The sequence below is a fragment of the Natator depressus genome, chromosome 14 (assembly GCF_965152275.1).
Source record: "Natator depressus isolate rNatDep1 chromosome 14, rNatDep2.hap1, whole genome shotgun sequence".
Lineage (NCBI taxonomy): Eukaryota > Metazoa > Chordata > Testudines > Cheloniidae > Natator > Natator depressus.
The window spans coordinates 35,629,703-35,652,981 of NC_134247.1; the positions used below are offsets into that span (position 1 = coordinate 35,629,703).

At 51.5% G+C, this 23,279-nt stretch overlaps 1 protein-coding gene across 1 annotated transcript in view; it reads left to right on the top strand.

Moving 5' to 3' along the window:
* The window catches only part of LOC141998863 (butyrophilin subfamily 1 member A1-like), a 51,141-nt gene that overhangs the window by 21,248 nt on the left and 6,614 nt on the right, over nucleotides 1-23,279 (top strand). The window contains exons 4-12 of the mRNA XM_074971835.1: nucleotides 309-590; nucleotides 4,730-4,846; nucleotides 7,993-8,025; nucleotides 8,855-8,887; nucleotides 8,971-9,003; nucleotides 9,097-9,129; nucleotides 14,217-14,237; nucleotides 15,335-15,439; nucleotides 15,537-15,563. Coding sequence (XP_074827936.1) covers nucleotides 309-590; nucleotides 4,730-4,846; nucleotides 7,993-8,025; nucleotides 8,855-8,887; nucleotides 8,971-9,003; nucleotides 9,097-9,129; nucleotides 14,217-14,237; nucleotides 15,335-15,439; nucleotides 15,537-15,563 — 684 coding nt within the window. The remainder of the gene's footprint in view (nucleotides 1-308; nucleotides 591-4,729; nucleotides 4,847-7,992; nucleotides 8,026-8,854; nucleotides 8,888-8,970; nucleotides 9,004-9,096; nucleotides 9,130-14,216; nucleotides 14,238-15,334; nucleotides 15,440-15,536; nucleotides 15,564-23,279) is intronic.

Consider the following 23,279-nt stretch of genomic DNA (forward strand, 5'->3'; position numbering starts at 1 on the left):
TTATATCGATTTAGCTTGAGTTAATTCCTTCTTGATTTCAGAGTGTCCACAGAGGAATTTACACTTGATTAACTAAACCAGTTTAACTAAACTGAAGCAAATTTGTGCATAGAAAAGTCCTGATATTAATATTAATTTTACTGTGTATCAGATATTAATCTGGCCAGATTAACTGACCAGCCACACTCATGGACTCACACTCGATTATTAGTTTAATAGGAAATGACTTTTGATAACTGTGTAATAAAACTTTTGGCTCATTACTGGGCACTGTAGGATTATCACAAGTTCATTTATTTCTTCTGTAGATTTGGGCTCTGTTCCTGTCATCTCTGTGGAGGGACATCAGGACGGAGGGATCTGGGTTGTGTGTCAATCATCTGGATGGTACCCAGAGCCCAAGGCTCAGTGGAGAAATCACCATGGGAAGTTCTTACCATCAGGCTTTGAAAAAATATCCCCAGAGGCCAATGGCCTGTTTCAAACAGAGATTGCCATTGTTCTAACAGAAGAGTCCAACAAGAAAGTGTCCTGCTGTGTCAGGAACTCCCGACTCAACCAGGAGAGAGAGTCAGCGATTTCCGTAGCAGGTCAGTGCCCGTCCGTGCAGCACATGGATAGACCGAGATGCTGCAGACATGAACGGAGAGTATTTATCATTGTGTCTCCTATTTATTGGCCTGAACCTTCAAGTTGCTGAGCACATCTTGGAAAGTCCCGAGCAACCTCAGTTCTCTTTGGAGATGTCTACACTGAAATTAGACACCTGCTGGTGGCCTGTGTCTGCTGGCTCCGGCTAACGGGCTTGGGCTAAGGGGCTGTTAAATGGCAGTGTAGACATTCAGGCTTCGGCTGGAGACCGGGCTCTAGGACTCTGTGAGGTGGGAGGTTCCCAGAGCTTCGGCTTCAGTCTGAGCCTGAAGGTCTACGCTGCAATTAAACAGCCCCTTTGCCCGAGCCCCCTGAGCCTGAGTCAGTTCGCATGGGCCAGCTGTGGGTGCTAATTGCAGTGTAGACATACCCTTTGACTTCAGTAGGAACTGAGGGTGTTTAGCACCTTGAAGGCTGGGGTGCCATTGGGCAGATTTTCATAACAGCTCAGTACCCAGCAATCATCCTTCTTCTCAGTGTGGGAGAGGGAGGGAATTCTCCTTTGTTATTCTGCTGTAGTGAGAACTGTGTTGGAATTGCAAGCTGTCACTTTAAGAGTTGGGGGTTTCCAGGTCCTGTTTGCAGGCTAGAGGGCTCTGTAGCAAAGCGTGTGAGCAGAATCAGGGCTTGTCTACAGGAACAGTTAGTTTGTGGCAAACTGGGGTGTAAATCTGTCTCACACTAGCCTGCCGCACACTAACTGTCCATGGGGACCCTGCTACATGCACTAGTGATTCCATAGTGCACTTTGATCTGCCCCACTTGGAAACAGGAACAGATCAAAGTGCACCAGGGAACTTTTAGTGCAGTGCAGCAGGGTGCACACAGCCAGTTAGGCCACAACAGGCTAGTGCGAGGTGGATTTACACCCCAGCCTACCGTGCACTCTCTGTGCCTATAGAGAAGCTGACATAAAGCAAGGTGGGGTGAGTTGTGCCCATTGTTCCCTCTAAACTGTGCGCGTGTGCGCGTGCACACAAATCCTAGACCCCGCGCACACGGCGAAACACCGCACGCACAAAAAATGAAATACTACATCAGAGCCAGGCCAAAATGACATTTACGGGCGACTTTTGACATTGTTCTCCCACCATCTATCAACACAGCCAGATTCTACTAGCTGGCAAGGGGGGAAAAGGGAAAGGAGGGCAATGAATCGTACCCCTCCCGGCCAGCATTTCGAACATGGAACATTTATCACATTGGGACAGTCGGGACCCACACATCTCCATTTTCCTGCGTTTTTTTGCCGCAGATGCATGGACGTGATCGGAGCTATGCACAAACTTCCGGTATCCTGATCTGAATGATCTCCCGTTTGCCCTTTTGTCGAGTCACGCTGTTAAGCTCATTGAAATAGTAACCATATAATAAAAGTATTAATTTTAAATAAACCAATCTGGTAAAAAATCAGTCCCAAAATGTCACTGTCTAGAGGTCTAAAGCGTAAAAGAACAGCGACTTCATTTAAATCTGGATGTCTGGATGAGACTATAGAAATGGGTACACTGAAGTCACATAGTGTAATGCTTGTTAAACTTTGTGAAATATTCACATATGATGAGGACAACGGAGTGGTTTGTGTATATTGTCAAGATGCCAGAGCTTTGGGAGAATTTTCAGCAGGAAGAATGTGGAACGATGTATGGAAGTTGGATTTCTTAAAGCGTCATCTGTCAAATCCCTATGTTCAAAATACAAAGACTTTCTTGCTGAAGAGATTGTTATAGTCAGTCAGTACAATGACTTCAAGTTTGCAGTAGCCAAAAGAATCAAAAGCCAATTGGTTTTAAGTTTCCCGAATATGGTGAAATTTGCTCACCAGAACAAACAGTTTCAGGATCTTGCAAAGTTGATGGATATTGGAGGAACATTCCTAGCATCAAGTGCAGACTGTGAGCGTGGCTTTACCTTAATGAACACTCTAAAAAACAAACTACGGAATTGTTTACAAGTAGATCATTTGGACATGCTGATGTATATTAAGAGTTACCAGCTGGATGGAGGACTGAGAGATCTGGACAGAATTTATATTGAATGGGCAAATGAAAAAGATCTCAGGGAAAAACAGTAAGGTTAGTTTAGCAATCTTTGACATTTCGACCAATAAGGAAATTAAAATGCATTTGTAATTACATATCTTATTCTTGGCTGATAATCATTTATTGATATTTTTTAGGAAAATTTTAAATTTAAAACACAAACTCTAGTTTTTCTTTTTTTACTTATGATGTCTCTATCTGAAAACCCATATAAATTGACATAATGGCATACTTATTAAATTGTCTTTATTATATGTTTATCAAAATCTTTTTGGACATGTGTATAGAATGAAAGGTGAAAATGGACACCAACGGGCAGAAGCCTATGGACTGATAATGATCATGATTAATATGTGCTTGATATATGCTCGTGATTGTCTATAAAAAAGATCATAAAGCATAATGCTTAAAACTAACTTCTGCTTCATGAAGAATGGTTAAATTTCCTTTTTCTAAGCATTTTAAAATGACATTTATAAAATAACATGGTGTAAAACTATTATTAGCACAAATTGCAAATTAAAACTTTTAAAATGTATAAGCATTTTACTCGGGTGCATTTGCCTCATGGCGCACAAATTTGAACTGTGCTTCAAAAATTTGCACAGAAGAAATTTTTTGCGCACACAGCCTGTCAAAAATTAGAGGGAACATTGGTTGTGCCCACTGCCTTAGGGAACAGCTCCCCTCTCCTGTTTTAAGGTTTCTTGTGTGTTAAGGTTCTGGATTCTAAGACATAAAGTTGTGTTATGCTGCAACCTTCCAGCAGGAGCATTTATGTTTGTGTCTAACTGCTCTCAGTGTGCTGTGACCATCACAGTTCTCAGTGGGGGTCGGGGAGGGAATTCTCCTTTCTTCTCAGTGAGAGCTGCTGGGTGCTGAGTATTTATGAAAATCTGGCTAATGAAGTCATTTTTCCTAAACAGCAGAAGAGAGCCCTGGATATGGTCTGAGCGTTGCTACTTAGAATACATCTGAAAATACCAGCAATAAAAGTTGAGGCCCAAAATTGGCTGAAACAAAATCTTACCTAGAAGCATCTTAATTTTTAGAATAAAAGGTTGCCATTTTATGTATTATTATCTACCAAATAACTTGGTTAATACTGAATGAATATTTTCATCACTGTAATAGTAAGAAAGTTGTATTTGTCAAGCACTATTCATCTGAGGTCTCATAGTGCTGCACTGCTGGTTAGTCTATGATATGCCCAGTATTACCTGATTGCTATGTTCACAGCACACACAGAGAGAGTTGAAACCACACATAAACACTCTTCCAGAAAGGTTGCAATGTAGCACTGCTTACTTCTAAGAATCCAGAACTCTAACATGCCACAGCCAAGTACAGAGAGAGACAAAGCAGGCTGCTCCCTAAGGCAGCAGGGCAGAACCAAACGCACTCTGCTCTAGGCTGGCTCTTTGGAGAGTGACTGCGGAGGACCCAGATGCACGCTCCCAAAAGAGCCCTTTAGCCTGCAAGCAGGACCAGGAATGCCCTCAGGATTTCAAGTGTCAGCTTGTAATTTTTACACAGTTTTCAATATACACTGCACTAATCACTTAGCAAAGGGCCCTCTAGTCAGCCATTGCTCCAAGGCCCAGGGAAGAGAACTCTGGAGGAATTTTTACTCTGAATCTATATGTTCAAGTTTTGTTTTTATTAAAATCCTGCATTAATACATTTTGGGCCAGACTCTCCCATGAAGCTGAACCCCAATCTGTAGCCTTGGGATCACTTAGAGCAACCTAGGGACTTCTTGAGCTTATGCCAGTGGGGATAGGTGTAGCATAATGGAGCTGCACCCTACCCCCTCCCTATCGCCAACAGACCCCCTCCCATTAATTAACCAAGTTAAGTAGCCAGGCTAAAGTTTGGGCTTCCATTGGCTTAATAATAAAACACAAAGCAGCCACATCTCCCTGTGTATTTCCCTGTGAGAGTCTTGTAAGTAGTCACAGTGTAATCACTGTTGCAGTGTCCTGCCTTCATTCTGCGCGTGTTTGCTCCCAAGTCAATGGCACTTTCTCTTGCAGAGCTGTTTTTCCCACGAGTCAATCCCTGGACGGTGGCTCTGGGGGTGATCCTGCCTCTCCTGGCTGGTCTCACTGCCCTGGCCAGTTACTGCTTCTGGAGGCAACACAGAGCGAAAGGTGATGTAATGAGAGGGGGTGAGGGGAACATGTTGAGAGACAGACAGAGATTTAAAAACCAAACCAAAAGTAAAGAGACAGGGATTAAGGGGCTTTGATTCAGTGTTCAGAGGAGTTTCAGGCAGGGGGAGCTGGGCTGAGGGTGAAGAGGGAGCTGAAGAAATTATGGTCATGTTTGAACCAAGAATTGTCAAGCGGTTTCAGCCCTTCAGATCTCACTCCGGGATCCCAATCACATGTGTGAGTCTGAACTGTTCCCTGAGGATCCGCACGGCTCTGTTTGAAACACCCGTATGGGGCTCAGTGCGCTGGGCTGAGAGCACTGACATATGGTACTTGGCTGCTGGCAAGAAAAACAGAATGCGAAGTAGAAGAGAGGGGTTTGTTAGGGCCCTATTCTGCCCCCCAGTCTGTGCTTGTGAGTAGGAGCAGTGGCTGTGCAAATGGAAAGGTTAGAACTTATCTACACTCAGATTTGCTCTGCCTGAGATCCAAATATTTTATTAAAGCTAATGTTTGGAATCAAGTTCATGTTACACAGGTTTAAAGGAAAGGCACTGTGCATCTGGGGTCAAGCTTGGGTTATGAAAAATTAAAAGTCTTGGTTACAAAGCTGATGAAATACGTAGGGTACATAATAAGCATTTGCAAAAAGAAAAGGAGTACTTGTGGTATCTTAGAGACTAACCAATTTATTTGAGCATAAGCTTTCATGAGCTACAGCTCACTTCATCGGATGCATACTGGGGAAAGTACAGAAGATGTTTTTATACACACAAACCATGAAAAAATGGGTGATTATCACTACAAAAGGTTTCCACAGTATGCATCCGATGAAGTGAGCTGTAGCTCACGAAAGCTTATGCTCAAATAAATTGGTTAGTCTCTAAGGTGCCACAAGTCCTCCTTTTCTTTTTGCAAATACAGACTAACACGGCTGTTACTCTGAAACCTGTCATAATAAGCATTGTCCCAGACTAAGGTGTGTGAGTTTTTAAGTGGTAGGGAATAAGTGTTCTCGGGTACGCCACCCATAGAGTGTATAGAATCAGAGTCAGTAGTGGTAATTTTCAACAGGAAGAATGGATTGGTACATGGGTGGAGATTGTTCCTCGGTCCGTCGGTGTCTGGTGGATCTTCTAGAGACGGATACAGTCTGTCAGGGAAGGAAATGGGTTATTTCCCTAACTGTGTCCCTTGTCAGCAGTCTGGTTCACGCATCCTGGTATTGTTGGTGTCCTGTGATGTGTTCAGTGTATATGTCCCTGGACCATCTGATGGCATCAGACACCATGAGCTGCCTCATTAGCCAGGCATAGCGCCGACCGACTCTGCATGCTCTCAGCACCAGCTTGTTGTTGGGGTCCCACGCGCCCAGGGCTCCGATGATCAGGGCATGGATCTGGACCTCTTAGCCCTGGGCTCTCATGTGTGTCAGTGGGGTACCTAGGGCAATGAACTCTCTAGTGCAGTGTAAGTGCTCAGCTGTAGTTTTTTCTCCAGTTGCAAAGGGCAGAACTGCCCTTCAGTGATCTATATGGAATTTTCACAACTGCCTAAGGGGTCTGAATGCCCAGTTTTTGTTTAAACTAATGGATACTGAGTGTGCAAACTCTCAAGGCAGCTGAGAAAGTCCCACCCAGGGGGTTTTCTCACCTGAAGTACTGTGAACTGTATGTAGCAATGTACCGGTGTTGGAAGAACTGGGAAGGGGAAATGTCTGTTCCAATGATTTCCCAGTTGGGACAGAAGAAGGTAATGGAGAGAAGCAGAGAGGAGCTGTGCTTTGTACTTGTGAAAGCTGGAACTGGATGCTGCACCTTTAGAACTGTCACCTTCACACTCTGACAGCACCAGGTGTGAACTGGTTTAGTTAGTGGCTTTAGTTAACAGATACATTATGTGGGTTGACAAGTTTCAGAGGGGTAGCTGTTTTAGCCTGTTTCAGCAAAAACAGCAAAGAGCCTTTGGCACCTTAAAGACTAACAAATTTATTAGAGAATAAAGTTTCGTGGGCTTCAGCCCACTTCTTCAGATGTAGAAGTTTAAGTTTAAATTTCTACATCTGAAGAAGTGGGCTGAAGCCCACGAAAGCTTATGCTCTAATAAATGTTAGTCTTTAAGGTGCCACAAGACTCTTTGTTGTTTTTATGTGGGTTGAGTACACGTTTAGGTGACAGGGATACACTCATTTTGGATTGTATGTAAAAGTCATGTATATGCCGAGAGAGAGAGAGAGAGAGAGAGAGAGAGAGAGAGAGAGAGAGAACTCTGTTGGGCTCATTTTGAAGCATTAAACAATCAGAACAATTAACTGTCACTGTCTTGTTCCCTGGCCTTTCAGAGACTTCGCTGCACCAGCTGCCCTGGTGTACCGTGTGGCTAGGATGCTGTAGTAACACAAACACACCCAGGACTTGCACGGCTGGTCTGAGACGCTGCTCACACTGGGCACAAGATGGTCTAGCTCAGGCGGTGCTCAGCAGTGACTGGCAGACATGATGCTACCTCCAGGGCTGACACACCAAGGGGACGAGCTCCCAGTGGGAAAGACCAGATGTTAGACTCGATGCCTGTAGGGGCCCATCTACACCCCCCTCCCTGGCTCCTGCTGACCTGAGCACCCAGATAAAGAAAGACATCTCCACCCTGTTCTTAGCTGGGACACTCCCCATCTACCCAGGCCCTAGGGGGAGCTGTTCCCATGTATCACTAAGACCAGGGGACAGGCACCTGCCACAGGGTCAGGAGTTGGCCTAGAATGTAGCCAATCAGACCCCATCCTTTCCCAGCCCAGGTCAGTGCCCCATTCCCATCGCTCACTTCCATCCTCCATCCCCACAGTCAGAAGCTGGGGTGGGGGGAGAGCTGGGGCTGTTCAGGGGATGGGCCAGAGGGGAGCAGACAAAGAACTGGACAAAAAAAGAGACCTTCTCACCCCCACCGGCCCCCTCAATAGCCAGATTAGACAGGGACGAGGCAGTGGGGATGCTGGCTGCAGGGATGTTGAGACAGATCAGTCTGTGTGTCCTGTTTGTCAGTTTGTCTGCCTCACTTTCATAGTTACAGCACAATTACGTTAATAGCAGGAACTGCACCTTAAACATGGTGGTGAAATCTCACCTCTCGCCCTTTTCTCCCTCTAGAAACTCTGCGATCGGATAAGGAGAGCGAGAAAGGTCAGTGTCTGGGCTCATCACATTAGCTGGCAGTAGAGTTATCCCCATAAACACAACAGGGTGAATCTTGCCAGCCATTATTAATTAATCATTGGAACAATTTACTGAGGGTCATGGGTGGTGGGTGGAGCCCCCCTTTGGGGAAGCTAGTCCCACCTCTGCCTCTTTCACCTGTTCCCCCCCCCCAAGCCCTGAGACCCCCCCACCCCTCCCCCACACCTAGAGGAGCCCCAAGCTCCCCCTCCCTCGGCTGGAGGAGCCCCAGGCCGGCTGAAGCCCCGAGCCCTCCCCTCCCACCTGCCCAGAGCTGCCCCGGGTCAGCTGCAGCTGCCTGGGGAAAAACATCTTTCAGGTCTGGAAGATGCTTTTGCTATGCCCCATGCAGGTTGAGGAGGCGGTATGTGCTACTCAGCTTCCTGGGTCCATCAGTAATCTCCAGTCCAGGGAAATTATTGATGAACCCAGGAAGCTGAATAGCACATACCACCTCCTCAGCCACCTTGGGACCTCCAAGTGGCATAATAAATCAAACACTTCCCCCCAAAACCCCGCAAATGGGGGTCCAGTGGCCACGGCAGTGCCAGGGGAGGCTGAGCCTCTCCTAGTCTATTATACCCACTGCCCATGCCAAGGGTCATAGTGGATTCTCTAGCACTGGAAGTTTTTAATCCAGATTGGATGTTTTTCGAAACCATCTGCTATAGAAATTATTGTGGGGAAACCCACTGGCTTGTGTTATGCAGGGGTCAGACTAGGTGATCACAATGGTCCCTTCTGGCCTTGGAATCTGTGAATTGATGAATCACCTCTCACCCTGTTCTCTCTCCAGAGACCCTGCTGTCTGAATGGGAGGGAGAGAAAGGTCAGTGTCTGTTACAATATTAACTCTATCCCCATAAATACGACAAGGGGGAAGTCTCACCTCTCCCTCTTTTCTCCCTCTAGAGACTCTGCGATCTGAGATGGAAAGGCAGAAAGGTCAGTGTCTGGACCAGTTACGTTAGCTGTGGGGTTACTGTTATAAACACGACAGGGGGAATCTCATGTCTCTCCCTTTTCTTCTCCCTCTAGAGGCTCTGCAATCTGAGATGGAGAGACAGAAAGGTCAGTGTCTGGGATCAATGGGATCTGATGGGTTGAAGATTTCATGTCATGTCAGTCTAGTCAGCTCAGTCGAGCCAACTTAACTCAATTGAAAGTCCCATATAATGCCAGTGGAGTCACAGTTTTATACCGTTAGCTCAATTTTAGCACCTTGAGCTCAGCCTGTTTGAATGAGTGATGGGGAACATCTCCATATCGGCACCAGAGCCCAAGCAGTGAGCTCAGGGGCTGCTCGCACTGATACAAAGGGGCTTTGAAGGGGAAGGGATCATTTGATCTAATAAACCCCACAGGAATTGTAGAAATGGCACCCTGAACCCAGGGTCCTGAATACACTACCCCAGCTCGGTCAGTCTCATTGCTGGAGACTGTGGGTACGTCTACAGTGCAAAAAACCACCCATGGCTGCGAGTCTCAGAGTCTGGGTCAGCTGCCTGGAGCTCGCGCTGCAGGGCTAAATCTAGCAGTGTCGCATTCCTGCTTGGAGACATCCCCTTTCCCTCCTCACTGGGCATCAGAGCCCAGGTTCCAGCCTGAGTGGGAACATCTGTACTGTGTGAGCCCCACAAGCCTGGCTCTGAGACCAGCTGCCACAGGGCTTTTTTTTTTTTTTTTTAGTGTAGACAAACCCACAGAGACTTGTCCAGTATTTAACAGGATCCCTCACCTGGGAACCCCCTGTGTTCTGGCCCTTCCATGCCCATGTAATGTGGGAGGGGGCAGGATTTCACCCTCAGTGACCATGCGCACCCACAACCTCAGCTCCAGCCTGCAGCGACTCCACACAATAATCATACAGGTCTGATCAGTGCAGACCAGTGTGTGTGTGGGGGGGGGGGTCTATAGTAAATGAAACTGATTTTTAAAGGCATGCTAGGGTTTGTTTTTTTTAATTTTCCCCTCATAAAGTTACTACAGGGCAGAGTTAAGGTTGCTTAGGAGCCTTAGTTGCATTTCTACAGCATGGCATGTTTGGGTTTTTTTTTAACTTTAACCTTAGTTCTGTATTTCCTGAGTTTATAACACTTGGTTTGGGGATAATTACAAGATCCCTGTAATGTGCTTTACCCTTAAATTACAAGTACGTCCTCTCCACCTTAACCCCACACTAATCATAGAATCGTAGGACTGGAAGGGACCTCGAGAGGCCAGTTAGGCAAGTCTCCTGCCCTCATGGCAGGACTAAGTATTATCTAGACCATCTCTGGCGGGTGTTCGTCTAACCTGCCCTCATGATGGAGATTCCGCAACCTCCCTCAGCTTTTATCTCAGAATCTCATTATGGCCCCGATTTGCAAAGAGCCTTAGGTACCTAAACTCCAGCCTCAATCCCCGTTTTAGGCACCATGATCTACAACCCCCCTCTTGGCTGACACCTACCCCTGTAGGCACCAACATTCACTCAGGACATAAATCTCTGTGTAAGTTCTGACACTGTCGAAGCTTTTGCCTCTGGGCACGAAGAGTGCACTGCTGCCTCACTCTAGAAGTTTGGGCATCTATCTTCCACCTGTGCCCCCGGCAACACATAAATTGCGGGGAGGAGCATCTAGCTCATCCTTGGGGCCTGATCCAGTAGACATACACAGAGGCCACCCAGAACTGAGGTGAGAAACAGGGAGGAGAAGAACCTTCCTCATGGGCAGTGCGTGAACCAGCCCTCCACCTGCTGCCCCTGTCCCCGAGCCCCTGCCCGAGCTCTAGGCTCCCGATCAAGGCCGCTGGCCCCCCCCAGTGCCCCCAGCCCCCGTGCCTAGCAGCCGCTGCCAGAGGGGTATGCCAGTCACTTTGGGGAGCTGCCCAAGGAAAGCACTGATCCCCTGACTCCCTGCACCCCAACCCCCTGCCCCAGCCCAGAGCCAGCACCCCACACCCAAATTCCCTCCCAGAGCCCACACCCTGCACCCCTCCCGCACCCAAACTCCCTCCCAGAGCCTGCACCCCGCATCCCTTCCCACACCCAAACTCCCTTCCAGAGCCCGCACCTCCTCCTGCACCCAAAATCCCTCCCAGAGCCTGCACCCCACACCTTCTCCTGGACCCCAAACCCCAGCCTGGTGAAAGTGAATGAGGGTGGGGGAGAGCGAGTGACAGAGGGATGGGGGATGGAGTGAATGGGGAGCAGGGCCTCAGAGAAGGGGCTGGGCAGGGGGCATGGAAAAGTGTCTTTGGGTTTGCGCCATTAGACAATTGGCAACGCTACCAGATGGGCATGTGGAAGCCCTGGCCATGCTGGAAGAGCGCACCCAACAGCGCAGCCAGCAGCACTGCCCAAATGTCAGGCAGACCATGTCTGCATGGGTGCAGCTTGTGTGTGCTTGGGCCCAATGACTGCTCTGCCCGGGGGCCCGGAATTGCTGTCGGCGGGCCTGACCACTCCTATCTCCATTCAATCCTCGCCTTTCACAGCTCCCCCGTCTCCCAGTTCTCCTCCTGCCTCGCTAATCGCTCTCGGTGTCTGTTCTGTTGGGTCGGTCTCTTCCTGTCTCCCTCTTTCACAGCACGTCCCCCAAAGCCCAGTGCTTGTCCCTAGTGGTTCTTATGGACCCTCATGGCATCAGATACCACCTCTATGCCAGTGACTCTCAAACTCTTGCTCTGCTAAAGACTGTTCCCGGGCCTCCCATCCCACATCTCAGCCTGTCTGACAGCTCCTCCTCGTCGATGGCCAGAGGGCAACTTAAGCTCAAAGCTCTTCCGGCCCCCTCACAGCCCACCCCACTTCCTAGTTTCTTCATCTCTTTGGATAACGTCAGGAGCCCTCCCCGAGGCAGGGGGCTGTGACAGCTCTCCCTCCCTCCCTGCCTCCCATCCCACACACTGGGCTGCCCTGAGCTAGGTACCAGGATCTCTGCCCCTTCTGTGGGCCAGGGATTGTGGTCCTGAGGTGGGATGTGAGGCCTGAGCTGGCTGCAGGGAGCCCAGAGCAGAGTGGGGGGCCTGGGGTCTGAGCCCTACTCGAGGTATCTCCTTATGGGAGGGGCCGGGGGGTATTTCCCCTGCCCTGGCTGGGAGAACCGCTCCATGATGTAGGCCCAGGTCAGGGGTTGGGGTTGGGGTTGCGGGGAGGGAGAAAAAACTGTCCTATATTTTTGAAATACAGTGTTGGCCACCCCAACAACATCTCCATCAGCCCCGTCAATCTAGACATTGTCTCTGACTCAGCCTCTCTCTAGGCTCCCATGTCCTAACCTCACCCCAGTCTCCCTGCTCCTGTGTGTATAACACGTCACAGATACAGCCTCCTGTGTCTGTCCCGACAGCCCAGGCTCTCGTTCACCCCATCGTCTCACACCTCCACTGCTGTGATCTCCTCCTGTCCAGCCTTGATGCCAGCCACTTTGTCCCCTCAGCTCCATCCAAACCATGGCTGCTTGGCTCAGCCCTCATGCTCGTCTCTCCTGCCACATCCTCCACTTAGTTCCACTGAGGCCCCCTCCAGCACCGCTCCAGCACAAGCTCCTTGTCTTCGACTTTAGGCCTCTCAACTCAACATTTAGTCCCACCCTGTCTGAGCGATTGGCGCTGCCTTCCCTCTGCCAGCGATGGCCGGTTCTAGGGGTGGGCGTGCAGGGCCGGTTCCAGGGGTGGGCCAGCAGGGCCGTCATCCTCGGCACCACTTCCAGGGGCAGCTGTACTGCCACTGGGCTTTTTATTTTTTTTTCTCCTGGCAGCCTAGGTAGGGTGACCAGATAGTGTCCAGATTTTTTGCACTTTTTTTTTTGTGGGGTGGGAGTGGGGGAGGAGGAATAGTTGCATTTATAAGACAAAGCCCCTAATATTGGGATGTCTGGTCACCCGCAGCCTGGGTCACCCGCCTGTCTGCTTCTCCCTTGAACACCTCCGTGTTTTCTCCCCCTCCCACTCCATGCAGGGAAAAACATCCCCTCAGTATTACTAAAGCTGCCCCCTTCTCCTCTCTTCAATCCCTCCCCCAAACCCAGCTGTGCTGTGGCCCCTGGAATCTCTCCTGGCTGGGCACGTGGTGGGCCTGGCCCTGAGTGTGTGTGTACAGGACCTAGCACCGTGGGGCCTGGCACTCTGTGCTCAGAGAAGCCCGGCCCTGAGTGTGTGTGTGTGTGTGTACAGAACCTAGCACAGTGGGGCCCACCCATGAATGTGTGCACAGCACCTAGCCCTGAGTGTGTGTGTACAGGATCTAGCACGGTCGGGCCTGGCCCTGAGTGTGTGTGTACAGGTCCTAGCACCATGGGGCCTGGCACTGTGTACGCATACAAGATGTAGCCCAGTGGGTCCCAGCCCTGAGTGTGTGCGTAAAGGACCTACCACAGTGGGGGCTGGCCCTGAGTGTGTGTGTACAGGTCCTAGCACCATGGGGCCTGGCACTGTGTATCATACAGGATGTAGCCCAGTGGGTCCCAGCCCTGAGTGTGTGCGTACAGGACCTACCACAGTGGGGGCTGGCCCTGAGTGTGTGTGTACAGGTCCTAGCACCATGGGGCCTGGCACTGTGTATCATACAGGATGTAGCCCAGTGGGTCCCAGCCCTGAGTGTGTGCGTACAGGACCTACCACAGAGGGGGCTGGCTCTGAGTGTGTGTGTACAGGATCTAGTGCTGAGTGTGGGTGTACAGGACCTAGCTCAGTGGGGCCCAGTTCAGAGTGCGACCTCTAGATGCAACTGGAATGCGAATAACAATGTGCAGTGGGGCAGGAGACTGGCCCTGGGATATGGAGATATGGCCTGGGGTGGGGCTTAAAAGTGTGTGTGTCTGTGCAGAGGATGGGGGATGAAGAGGTGAAGGTGGGTGGGGGGGTTGCAGGGAACAATGTGGCACGGCCAGAGACGAGTAATGACGTGGACCAAGGAAGCTCTGCTCTCTGGGCCAGGTTTACCTTCCAGTATTTGAGGTTTAGAACGTAGTAGATATAACAGGTGGGGCAGGACAGCTTAAATCCATTCGCCCATAAGAAGCCGACTCCTGGGCTGTGCTCTGCTTAGTGTCTTATGGACAAATCTTTCAATACACTCGTATCACCAGTGAGGGAGACGTCGCTTTTAGCTTGACTGTTGCCCATTAAGTTTTGAGACTCAACATTAACTCCCGATGTCTTTGACTTTCCAGGGGAATACGAAGCAGCGAAAGGTAAGGGCATTTGTACTAGTTTTGATTATGCTTTAAATTGGAAAAGGAACACTCAGAGCTGTGTGTGCAAAGACGTGTTAGTGTAAAACATTAATGTGTTACTGAGACAGGTAACGTACACGAGAAGGGGAAATCCAGATATTACCCAGACATAATGGATGGGAAATTGTTGGTATTGAAATATGAATATTAACAGTTTTATATTTCACAACATTAACCCTTGGAAATACCCTTAAAAAGTAAACAAACGTCACTTCCTGACACCTGAGAGACCCTGTAACGAGAACAATGATTCTTTTATACCAAGAGGGCCCAGCCCGCTGAGCTCTCCATGGATGTTCTCCTGCATCCCTAGGTCTTCTTGGAGCAGGATTGGGCCCTGTTGGCTTACACACACAGCAGCTGTAGGATCAGGCACATGGGTCTGATCCCACTGAAGGTGGCAGGAGTTGCAGGTGCTCATCACCCCTTGGGGTCACCAGCATCACCCAGATGATGGAGACACTTATGAAGGAAGAATTCTTTGAGCTGCAGGCCCAGGTTCTCTGTTGGGCCAGTGCCTGCTTGGGGTGGGGGCAGTGAGGGAGCTGGTTCTGGCTCCCTGGTTCTCAGGCTGCCCCAGGGGTTGCTCTAATTTGCTCCAGCTGGCTGTGGTCCCTGAGAATTGGTGATGTGCTCTGCTCTGCCCCAGCATACCTCCTCCCAGCCCTGACACTCCCCCTACACCAGGATGGCCGGGGGGGCGGGGGGCAGGCAAGTTGACACAGGAGCCAGCTATGCTGCTTTACCCTGGCTGGGCTCTCCCTACACCAGAGGAATTCTCTGATGTCCAGGGCCTGGTTCCAGCCAGTCTGCACCATCCCTGCACACAGTGACCAGAGCAAGGGAAAGAACTGGGCCCCTTATCACTAATGGCCCCATTCTGCCCCCCAACTCACATGAGTGATCCCCACAGGTGCAGCCCCATTGATTTCTGCAGGGAGGGTTTGCAGAATCAGATGGAATAAAGGAGAAGTCATAACTAGTGGTTAGGAGCCCAATCCTGCTGTCCTTACTCAGGCAAAATTCCCACTGAAGCCAATGTAATGTGGGGTTAGAACTGGGCACTTCTGTTACTGAGAATCTCTCCTATTCATTCATTTATGTTCTTTTTTTCCCCCTTTTCTCTCCTCCCATTCCCATGGACCCTCTGGCAGAACTGGGTAAGCTGTTTCTGGTTGTGTGGTTTGTTTTTCCACAGTATGTGACTTGCTGAGTCTGCATTTTGTTGGTGTAAATTCTTGTTTCTGATTATTTCAGGACTCACCAGAGCCCAACGATACGCAGGTAACGAACGCTGATCCTGCCGCAGTCGCTCTCCGACCCATTTCTCTGGGGTACTCGGTCACTGCTCAGTCCTCTTACAGCTCTCACAATAGCTAAGGGGTCGGGCAAAATGTGATTGTCTATGTGAAACTTTGAGGAGCTTGGTTATTCACACACCCCCTAGGGTACCTGCTGGGGGCAGGGGGAGCTGGTGCAAACAGATAATTGTTTAACTGCTCTCTGTTGCTATTTTATAGCTTCCAGTTAATACAGTGTTTATTTCAATACTGACCATTGTTTGGCAGAAACATCCAGTCGATGAGCTTATCCAACCCTGCAGGATGCAGTGGCAGAGAGTGGGTGGAGGGCAGGGGGGCAGCTGGTGACTCTAGAAGGGTCGCTGGGGTGAGGAACAAGGAATTTAAACCTCCTCTCCCCACACTTAGGGCTTCTCAGCATGGGGAATTCATGGGGAAGAGCCAGAGTAGCTAGTGTGGAGTATTCTGCACTTATATTCTTCCAATGTGGATTAACCCAAAGCAGACAAGGGCACTCTTAGCATGGAATAAGAGTGTCCGCACAGGCAGCTAGCACTGATTAGCTGTTCTGCACTAGCTACTCAGGGCTTCCCCCCCCCCCCCCCCCAATGTATACAAGTCCTTAAATTTACTTCCAAGTAGAGGTGAAAGCAAGCCGGTGTGTGAATTAGAGCCACGATTGGCTCGCTGGAGGCGGGGCTCTGGATGCTGCCAGCAGGGTATCACTGGGCGGTGCTGGGCATGGGTGGCCCATCCCACCCCTTCTATCCTCCTCCCCCACAGGAGCCCAAACCACCACCACTCCTGACCCCAATGCCAGACAGCTGGGGGTGAGGCCCCAGCCCTGGTGGGCCCAAGCCAGCACACACAGTCCCTAGAGGTGGCGCTGCCCCAACCCCCTGCCCTGAGCCCCCTCCCCAAGGGGCACTTGCCATAGGACAGTACCTGTAAGAAATTTAAGTTATTTTCACACCTGCTTCCAAGGGAAAGAGGAGAAGCCTCCCATCAGGTCCCCTCCCAGAGGCCACAAGCCCTGACTACCCCCTGCTGTGGCAAAATTGGGCCTAGATCTGCTGGTTCCTAGGTCAGGTCAGCCCTTTAATCACAAGAGTATCCATTCACTACTCCAGTAATAGACAGGACACTGGACAGGCCAGGGAGGGGCAGTGACAGAGGACAGCTTGGGGAGCAGAGCCCCATAAGGCCAGGGGACTGTCACAGAGCTTGGGTCTCATGTGCCACCATAGGACATGCACAGGGCATATGTGCAAGGTCCTAGTGCCCCGTGCCTGGGTGTGTGAATTAAAGCAGCACAGGAGCGTGGGGGGCAGTGGGAGCTGGGAAGCCGGGTGAGAGCAGGGGGTTCTGAGGCAGGAAGGAGGAGGAGGTGGTTGGATGATGCTCAGCAGCAGAGAGTTTGTTCAGGGTGTAGGGGGAGCTGGTGGGAGAAGGGAACAAAGGGAGAAGGAGGGTGAGTGGGGCTGGTAGTGGGAGAGCAGCAGGAGGTGTCAAGTGAGGGGTGGGCAGGGCAGAGCCTTGGGGGTGGGGACAAGGAGTGGAGCCAGTGAAGGTGACGGCAGTGGGTGTGAGGGGGCCTGTAGCCCAATCTAGAGATTCTATATCGATTATGCTGATTACTTACGAATTTGTAGTTGTCACTTTGAGGGTTGACTGGTTTTTGTCCCAAGATCAGGCCCAGTATTATTTAAATCGTTACATGGTTGGGAACCCCACTGTGCACAGCTGCAACACTCACACTATAGGAACCCTCTTAGATTTACAAATAGTTTATTAACACATTTAGCAAAGTCACAGACACCCCAGCTCAGGAAGGTAGACAGAGATGCTGTAGAACATCCATCGGCACATTCATATACTTAGATAATTTTTTGCAAAAGAACCTAAAACGTGAGCCGTTGTTTTTTATGTGCTGGGCCAGAGTGATGAGGAGGAGGTGGAGTCGGTGGCAGCGATCAGGACAGAATGGCAGGGCAAGGCTAGAGTCAGCAAGGCCAAATGCTCCTTCTGGATTATTTCAGACCCCTGCCACTGCCAGCCCTGCTTCCCTCCCTGCCCTTGCTGCCCCCAGCCCAGCGCAGTCTATGGCCACGGGGCCCTGGGCATGGCTGGGGTCTCTGGGCCATTCCACACCCCTGGCCCCTGAGCCTGTCGGGCTCCTGAGCCCGTCTCCTTGATGCCTCATTCGAGGGAATCTCCAGCCCCTGGGGAGCCTCCTGCGCCCCCCCAACCCCAGCTGCCCTGTCTTGGGCAGGGTCCCAGGTCCTGAGAGACTCGCTGACTGTTCCCGGCTGGCCAGGGCCATGGGTGCTGGTACCGCGCTCTCGCTGCCAAAGTTCCCAGCCCCTGACCCAGCCCGGCCTGTTGTCCCAGCGCTGACCCCTCCCCTGCAGGTGGGGACCCTGCTGCTCTGAACAGCTGAGCCCCCTCTCTGCTGCTGCCGCGCTCGCAGGCTCCACCCGTACCAGGGCCAATGCGGCTCTGCTGGGGCTGCTCCTTCCCTCGGCACCTGGGTTCTCTGCGTCTGGGGCAAATGGCCGGGTGAGTGGGCAGGGACCTGCTCAGAGACACACGCCCTGTGCTGCACCCGGAGGGCAGAGACCAGCCATGGCTGGGCAGCAAAGTGCCACCGTGCTGGGATTAACCCTTTCCTTTCACCCACCCCAGCAGCCCCTGACTGGTCAGTGCCACTCGACTGCCTGCGCTCTGACCCCAGGGACCCGGGTCCAGCAGCTCAGGGGAGTCGCTGGGTGAATGTGTGGGGTAGAGTAACCAGGGCTTCCTGCGCCCCAGGGTCCCCATGTGCAATGGGGAAGGCCCCGCACTGTCACACAGCCCTTAGGAGCTGGGCAGTGAGAGTTATTATTGATATAGTGCCCATGCGTGAGCCGGGCACTGCAGAGACAGAACAAGGGGCTGCCAGCCCCAAAGGGCTCCCGCTCTGAGTGCGGACAAGGCCCCGCAAGGGGAGCAGCAAATGCTGAGATGGTGCAAGGATCCCAGTGCATCCTTGGGCCTGTCTGGGTCTGACAGAGTATTGTAGTGACCCTGCTGGCTCCGTGCTGGGCCCTGGATCACTCCCAGTTCAATATCCAGCCATGAGGGGACTCAGTACCCCCAGGGCAGGGGAAGCCAGAGAGCGGGGCAGCAGGCTCAGACACAGCCACAGGCTGCAGGGAAGAGGGAACATCCTGGGAGCTGGGATGGGGAGGCCAGGAGTCAGGTGGGAGGCACCACCCTGTGCTCAGTTGCTCCAGGTTCTCACTCAGGGACGCAGGGTCCATTGCTTGGGCCCAAGCAGACAGACTGGAGAGAGCGAGGCTCTGTCTGCCTGGGGAATGGGCAACAGTTCTGTTAAATGGGGGCCAGCTGTGCAGACTCATCATGGGGTGGCACCACCAAGTTCCCCCTCAACTGGCTATGGGTAGCCCTGCAACTGCCGTGCCTCAGTTTACTCTCTTCAGCACTCCTTAAACTGCTCCCCACAGTCCAAAAGGGCTGAGACAAAAGTACCCTGCTGGGGTCCACTCTGAGTCCCAGTAAACTGCAAAATAAAATCTTTTCCTTCACTCTGCTCCAGCCTCTGGCTCTAATTTAAGGTCCTCACTCTCCTTGAGTAAGGAGCTCCCAGCCCTCCTTCCTGGAGCTGGGTTCAGTTCAGACTGTACCTTTGTTACCTGCAGGCCTCTGTCCTCATACAGCTGCTGTTTCTATCGATGTCCTCTCTGGCAGCTCCTCCCCCTTAGAGGAGCTCCTCTCTCTTGGTGCACCCCTTCCAGGCTTCTTGCTCTGTGAGCTCTCCTGGGATCCCCTCTCCTCAGCAGCTTCCTCTTTCTGGGATCCCTTCAGCTGAGCCCTGACAACCCTTTATCAGGCTCATTAGCTGTTTAGCTGCCAACCAGCCACCTAGGGATTTCATTACTTCCAGGTGGGGCTAGGTTGGCTGGTTCTGCCTTATGGGAGCTTGTCACAGGTAGGCTGGTCCCTGACTCCCCGTAAAGGGCCGGCCCCATGACCTCCCTTCCCCTGGTCTACCTAAAGGCAGGCTTGACCGTGGCTAACATTCTGCAGCCAGGGGGCACTTCCTCCCCTTCTGCCACAAGGAAACCTACAAGGCCCTTGGCCATATTTTTATTCTCATCACTGAATTGTGAAAAAATGAAGAGACCAGGAGTTGTGTTCCCCACAGTCCTGTGTAGCTCATGTGATGAGCAAAATCCCTCATAGTCTTCAGCATGGCGTAGTTCAGAACAACTTGTACTCTGTGAGTCAGGCCCTCTGGCCATAGCAGCGGTCGTCAATAGGACCAGGCTTTCACCATTGCCGTCATGATGCTGTAACAGATACGGGCTGGCTACAGAGCTTCCCCCAGAGCCAGATACACACCAGATGTGCTCATCACAAGTCCCTTTAATGCTCTGCCAGGTATGGCTGAGGTTACCTTAAATAAGGTCTGTTACACACAGACCCACCTCGCTACAAGGTCCTTCCAACAGCTGCCTCCCAGGACACACTCACACACACACCATTTGGAGTTCAGTTTGTCTTTCATTCAGACAGCTCCTTATTAGCATCTCTCATTATTACTGAGCACAGCTGGGAGCACATTTCAGATCCTCCTCTGTCCACATGGCTGGGTGTAATATTCGCAGCTGGGAAAGTGCCTTTCTGCTCCTCCCCCTTTCCTGTAGGATGGACTTCAGTTTAGCCCAGCTCTGGTTCGGGCTTTGTGCTGCTCTTTCAGGTCTCTGGGGGGAGAGGTCCCCAGTCTCTTCCTTTTCTATTGCAACTTCCTCTTGGACGTGTGTTTTTATGGTGGCTTTTCCCTCCAGCAGGTGGAATCTCCACCTCAGACAGTCCATCTTCCACACGATTGGCCTGTATCTCTGCACCCACCACAGCGCTGTTCTTGTCTCCAGCCGGCTGGCGTAGCTCACTGCCCAGCTGCTCTGTTTTCTGGAGAAGCTGCGCCTTCTCTCTCTGACATAATTTCATCTCTTTCCACAAGGCCTCTGGGCTCTCCTGTTCCGTATGCGTCCCAGAGCCGGGCTTCGTTCCACACTCAATCTTAAGCTGGTTCTGGAGCTTAGTCAGCTCCTTCTGCAACAACAAATGCTGCTGTTACCTGGTCGCCTTCCAGTGCTGAGATGGGCTCCTTCCACTGCTCCTGCTCCCGTTCCCACTGGATGGCTTGGGCTGAGATCCAGTCCCTTATCAGCGCATCTCCTCTAGCTCCTGCAGGGCCTCAGCCTTTGGGCCTTGAGAGTGCTCAGCTGTACAAGGCCTTCTGCCCTGCTCCCCTCAGCTGCAGCAACCTTTTCTTCTAGCTCTGCCCAGTCCATTGTGGGTGGGGTTGCTGGGTCGCTGTAGAGGACACGGCCACTAGTGCAGCTTCCTTTGTAGCCAGCACCTCTGTATCTGTGCCCGTCGACATCCAGCCCTTCAGTGACTGATCCACTTGTTCCCCTAAAAAGTCTCCCAGGACACCCGCAGCATCACTGCACTCCCCTGTGTAAATGCAGCCTCCTGGTGATTTATTGCTGGGCTCTCTTATCACACACACCAGAGCCCTCATGCTGCACCTCTGCTCTCTCCTGAACCCTCAGCTTTAGTCTGTCTAGTTCTTTAACTTATTCCGGGAGCTGCTCCTTCTCCTCTATTAGCAAATGTCTACACTGGAGCTAAGAGGTGTGATTCCCAGCTCATGTAGACGTAGCTGAGCTAGCACCTAAAAATAGCCATGTGGCCAGGGTAGCACAGGTGGCAGCTTCAGCTAACCATCTGAGTAGAAACCCGCCCAGCCCCCCTTGGTACGTACTCAGGCAGCTGGCCCGAGCTGCCCTTCCTAGCCGGGCTACACTGCTACCTTTAGTGTACTAGCCTGAGCAGAGTTAGTGCAGGTACGTTTACATGAGCTGAGAATCTCACCTCCCAGCTCAGTTGCAGACACCCTCTGTTTCAAGTTCTCCAGGTTTCTTCCTTCTAACCAGTGTGGCAGGCTCCTGTGTCCCAGCAAACCCTGCTCTAGTTTCCCAGCCACACCACTCGCATCCTGCAGCCCTTTCTGGTCCCCGCCTTCCAAGGCCTAGGGCTTTTTCAAGCCCTTCCCGTTTTGGCTCCTGGGTAACTTTCCTGTTGCATGGCTCATTTTCTACCTTGGCTGCCTGCGGCTTGGCTGCCTTGAGACTGTTGTTTCCCATCTCCCTGTTGCTTTACTCCTCCCTTGGCTGAATTATTCCCATCTCCAGGTGCTGCTTCTCCTCTAGGGCCCGGGCTCCTTGACCATATGTACTGGCAATTCCAACTGCCACTTCCTCCCTGTGGGATGGTGCCTGGCGCTTGGTACATTCAGCAGCTGTGAGTTTCTCCTGCATTTGAATAATCTCATCAGTCCTTGGCTCATGCCAGTGCTGGAGCTTAATCTTCAACAGCTGGGCTTCTTGGGAGGTAGAGCAGAATTTCTTCTGCCGAATGCCCTGTTTCTTTTTCAGTGCCTTGACCTGTTTGCTCTCCACAGCCACAACCTGGTGGCTTCTCTCCTGCTCTGCAAGTAGCTCCTTCTGCCTGTCTTCTGGTCAGTGGGCTTGCTCCTGTTGCTTGGCCAGTTTCAGTAAGAAAACCCGCACCTGGGCCTGCAAATTACAGAGCTGTTCAATAGCCCTCTCAGAGCTCTAGTAACACCACTCTCTTGGGACCACCAGAAATGCTGAATCACATCTAGCTTCTGCCTCAGCTCCCCTGGCCCAGAGAGCCTGCTGTCCACTAAGCTGCTGGTTGGATCATTTTCCAAGGGAGTCCTTTCGGGTTCTTGGGGGAAGCTGCTCAAATGCCCCCAATTCCCAAGCTTTGAATCTGGAAGCGAGGCTAAGGTATCCCTAGTAAGCAGAGGGACGTCTGAAACCCATGGCTGGCCTCTCCCTCTGAAGCTTATACCCCAGGGCCTGCTTTCTTAGCTACCCATTTTGCTCAGTGCTAGAAACTTTCACTGCCCCATAGCAACATCCCCGATCCCCTCTGTCCAAAATCCAAAGTTCCTGTAGAGGAGCATCTTTTTATGTGTCCCTTTTCCGTGTAGTCAAAACAAATTGACCCTGGAGGGGGAACTCTTCCCAGCCCAAAATGGGGTTCCCACAGTCCTGGGCCTGACCTCCCCATGGCAGGGTGTCTCTAATAACCTGGGACTCCCCTGTTCCCCGAGCATTCTGGGAAACCAGGCCAGTCTGCCCATCCTTGCTCCTTGAGGCAGCCCCATCTTTTATGCCCATCCTGCCCACAGTCTGTGCACAGCATTGGACCAGCCCTGTCTTCAGTGGGTCAGGGTGACTCTTTCCAGTCACTGGCCCTCCTCAGTGCATCGCTGTGGGTGCCTGGGCACTTCCAGCAATGGGAGCTGGAAGACCCATGGCTGTTGCTGGCCCTCCAGACATCAGCTTGGCAGAGTGAATGTCCCTCCAGCATGGAAGGTGTCTGTGCCGTGCTGCTCTGTCAGCCCTCCTGGGCGAGTCTCAGAGCCGGGATGACAGACATCGGCTTCTGGGGTTTGTGCTACAGCATTAAACACAGCTGTGTAGATGTTATGTCTGGGGCTGGAGCCTGGGTCTGAACCCCGCACTTACTCCCTAGGCTTCAGAGCCCCAGCTCCAGCCTGCCCCAGAAGGTCTGTAGGGCTATTTTTAGCTCC